This window comes from Gekko japonicus, unplaced genomic scaffold (assembly GCF_001447785.1).
Source record: "Gekko japonicus isolate JY-2015 unplaced genomic scaffold, Gekko_japonicus_V1.1 scaffold604, whole genome shotgun sequence".
NCBI lineage: Eukaryota > Metazoa > Chordata > Lepidosauria > Squamata > Gekkonidae > Gekko > Gekko japonicus.
Window position 1 is genome coordinate 922,929 of NW_015175374.1, and position 3,308 is coordinate 926,236.

A 3,308-nucleotide genomic window follows, 5' to 3' on the forward strand; every position below is an offset into this window, starting at 1 on the left:
AACTCTGATAAAACCAGGGATGAGATCCAAGTGTAGAAAGGACCCTTGTATCCTGTGAATATGAATAAACTAGCTTAACAGGGGCCGTGGCTCAGTGGAAGAGCACCTGCTCGGCATGCAGAAGGCCCCAGGTTCAATCCCTAACATCTTCACTTAAAAGGACCAGTTAGTAGGTGATGGGAAAGACCCCTGACTGAGACCCTGGAGAGCAGCTGCCAGTCTGAGTTGACAGTACTGATGATGGACCAAGGGTCTGATTCAGTGTAAGGCACCTTCATGTGCTCACAATCCTACTTGCAGAATGACCCCTAGATATTATTTTATTGGCAAAGGTGACTAATTTAGACTGTAAGAAGACTTTTCCCCCCTTCAGAAGTGTTTTTTTCATTCACACACAACTCGAAGCAATTAAAATTCATGTGATTAGTTTATCGAGATTTCTTCTATCACAGCACAGCCCTGTAATTATACCGTTTATACATTCCTCTTGCTGAGATCACGTTTGGCAACATCCTTCTGCTTCTTTTGTCAGAAGCCTCGATTTCTTTTCCTTTTCATATTGCAGCAAATGGCAAAATTATATGCCTCACTCTTGTTAATTACCTCCTTCTGAGCCATTCCAACACCATCATTCTTTGGCAAAGCGGCACTCTAACGGTGGGATCTTGAACAACAATAAGCCAGATTTCCCCAATAGTATTTGGTCTGGATTACCTCTTCAAAAGATGATTGGAAGGGATCAGTCCAGCGCAGGTGCTGAGGTCCAAGACTTTCCTTGCCTGCCACCAGAAGGTGTCGTTCTGGTCCACAATCTGAAGAATGTCACCCTTTTTAAACGGCAGCCCTGCGTCAGCACAAGGAATAGCGGGGTCCTGAAGGGGCCAGTAATCCGCCATCGCTCGCACGTAGAGCTGATACGACAACAGGGAAGGCAGGAAAAGAATGACTCCTGATTTGTGAACTCCTGGGTTGTGGCATGTACAACTTTAGTCAGATCCGACCAGCATCAACATGGATCAATCCCCCCCCCCAAATTGGGGTGGGTATTGCCCCCTTTTTAGCTGCTCTACATGACAATACAGCACACGATGCAGCCAGTAAGTCTTCCTCCATGTCACATTCAGCGTTCCCTCTAAGCTGAGTTAGTGTGAGGTAGCCCACAGTTCTTTAGCCTCCGGCTCACACATTTTTATCTTAGCTCAGGAAGGAGGGCTCCAGCGCAAACTAACTTATGCAGCAGCCAAATCACTCGCTCACAATTTTAATGCCAGTAGCTCACAGAGTAGAATTTTTGCTCACGAGACTCCACAGCTTAGAGGGAACATTGGTCACATTCAATGCCCCCTGGAAGCTGTGGAGTCTTGGGAGCAGAAATTCTACTTTGTGAGCTACTGGCATTAAAGTTGTGAGCGAGCGATTTGGCTGCTGCATAAATCAGTTTGCTCTGGAGAGCCCATCCCTTCCTGAGGTAAGGCAAAGATCTGTGAGCCGGAGGCTAAAAAACTGTGAGCTAGCTCACACTAACTCAGCTTAGAGGGAACACTGGTCCCTTTGGGTTGGGGAAAGAGCATGGCAGTGAAGCCCCTCCTCCCACATGTCCCAGTTCCAAATTCAGTTGGGCTCTCCTTTATAAACTTCCCCAGTGATAACTTGCCCTATGAAATCTGCCCATGTGAAGGAGCTACTCATTGCATCTTCGGTCGGCGGGTTTCCTGTTTCTGCTGCTTGTTTTTTAACATCGCAAGACCCATGAATCGCTGCTAACGAGACCGACATTTTCTCGCTTTAACTGTTTTTAATTATTATTGCCTATGTAATTTGTTTTACCAGGCTGAGGAAACATGCCGTTCCGGATCACGTCTCATCTTCAACTGAACGAAACCCTCGTCGGCTGCGAATGTGTGTGAATTAAGATGTATATATGTTGTCCTCCCTTACCCCACAAATCATTGTTAGTCCCTAGTGAAAAATGAGTAACTGTAAATCACTCAGAGCCAGCAAGCTCTGCAGGATTGAGCGATTAATAAATTGAAAGATGATGATGATGATGATGATGATGATGATGATGATGATGATGATGATTAGTAGTAGTAGTAGTAGTAGTAGTACTAGTAGTACTACTAGTAGTAGTAGTAGTACTACTACTACTACTACTACTAATACTAATAATAATAATAATTGTTGGATGTGTTCTGCTGTTGTTACCTGCCCTGAGCCCGCTTGCGGGGCGGGCAGGATATAAGTCGAGCAAATACAATTTTTTAAAAGTTGCAGCTGACTTATGGCACCCTGTAGGGTTTTCAAGGCAAGAAACATTCATGAGGTGGCTTGCCATGGCCTGCCTCTATCTAGCAACCCTGGACTACCTTGATGGTCTCCCATCCAAGTAGTACCCAGGGCTGATCCTGCTTCGCTTCTAACATCTGATGAGACTGAGCTAGCCTGGGCTATCCAGGTCAGTGCATGGAATCAATTAGCCCTCTTTAATCGGACCATTATCAAAATTAAATTATGCCCCCCACCCCACCCATCCCAGATCAAGGAAAGCTGATTAAATGAACTTTTAATTAACTAAAGAAGAGAGCTCCAGTGATCAACTGTCACAGGAATAAAGCCTTCAAAACAATACAAGTAGCTAAGTTCCTCTGCTACGAAAGTTTAGGCTGAGAGAACCTGTTGGGTATAATCCACTCTAACCCGAGGTCCACAACCTTTTAAATCCTGTGGGCACGTTTGTAATTCTGGCACAGCATGGACGGCTTCAAGAGGGAATTGGATAAACATATGGAGCACAAGGTATAGATAGGAACTCTCAGTCTGGGGCAAGTGATGTTCCGTATTCTTGGTGCTTTGGGGGGCAACAGTGGGGAGGCTTCTAGCGTCCTGGCCCCACTGCTGGACCTCCTGATGGCACCTGGTATTTTTGGCCACTGTGTGACAGAGTGTTGGACTGGATGGGCCATTGGCCTGATCCAACATGGCTTCTCTTATGTTCTTATGTTCACAGCATGGTAGGCACAGCCAGAAAATGGCTGCCACTGGAACAGAGCCATACAAACACCAAAGGGAAGTTTGGTGTGAGCAGATAAACACTATAAGAACATAAGAGACGCCAATGTTGGATCAGGCCAAAGGCCCATACAGTCCAACACTCTGTATCACACAGTGGCCAGAAATACCAGTGCCATCAGGAGGTCCACCAGTGGGGCCAGGACATTAGAATCCCTCCCACTGTTGACCCCCCCCAAGCACCAAGATGACAGAGCATCACTTGCCCCAGAGCCCCTATCTATACCTTGTGGCTAATA

General features: G+C 46.2%; 1 protein-coding gene across 1 annotated transcript in view; it reads right to left on the bottom strand.

Moving 5' to 3' along the window:
- The window catches only part of MPP4 (membrane protein, palmitoylated 4), a gene marked incomplete at its 5' end in the record, with an annotated part of 40,853 nt that overhangs the window by 26,097 nt on the left and 11,448 nt on the right, over positions 1-3,308 (bottom strand). The window contains one exon of the mRNA XM_015425515.1: positions 715-911. Within this exon, the coding sequence (XP_015281001.1) occupies positions 715-911 (197 nt within the window). The remainder of the gene's footprint in view (positions 1-714; positions 912-3,308) is intronic.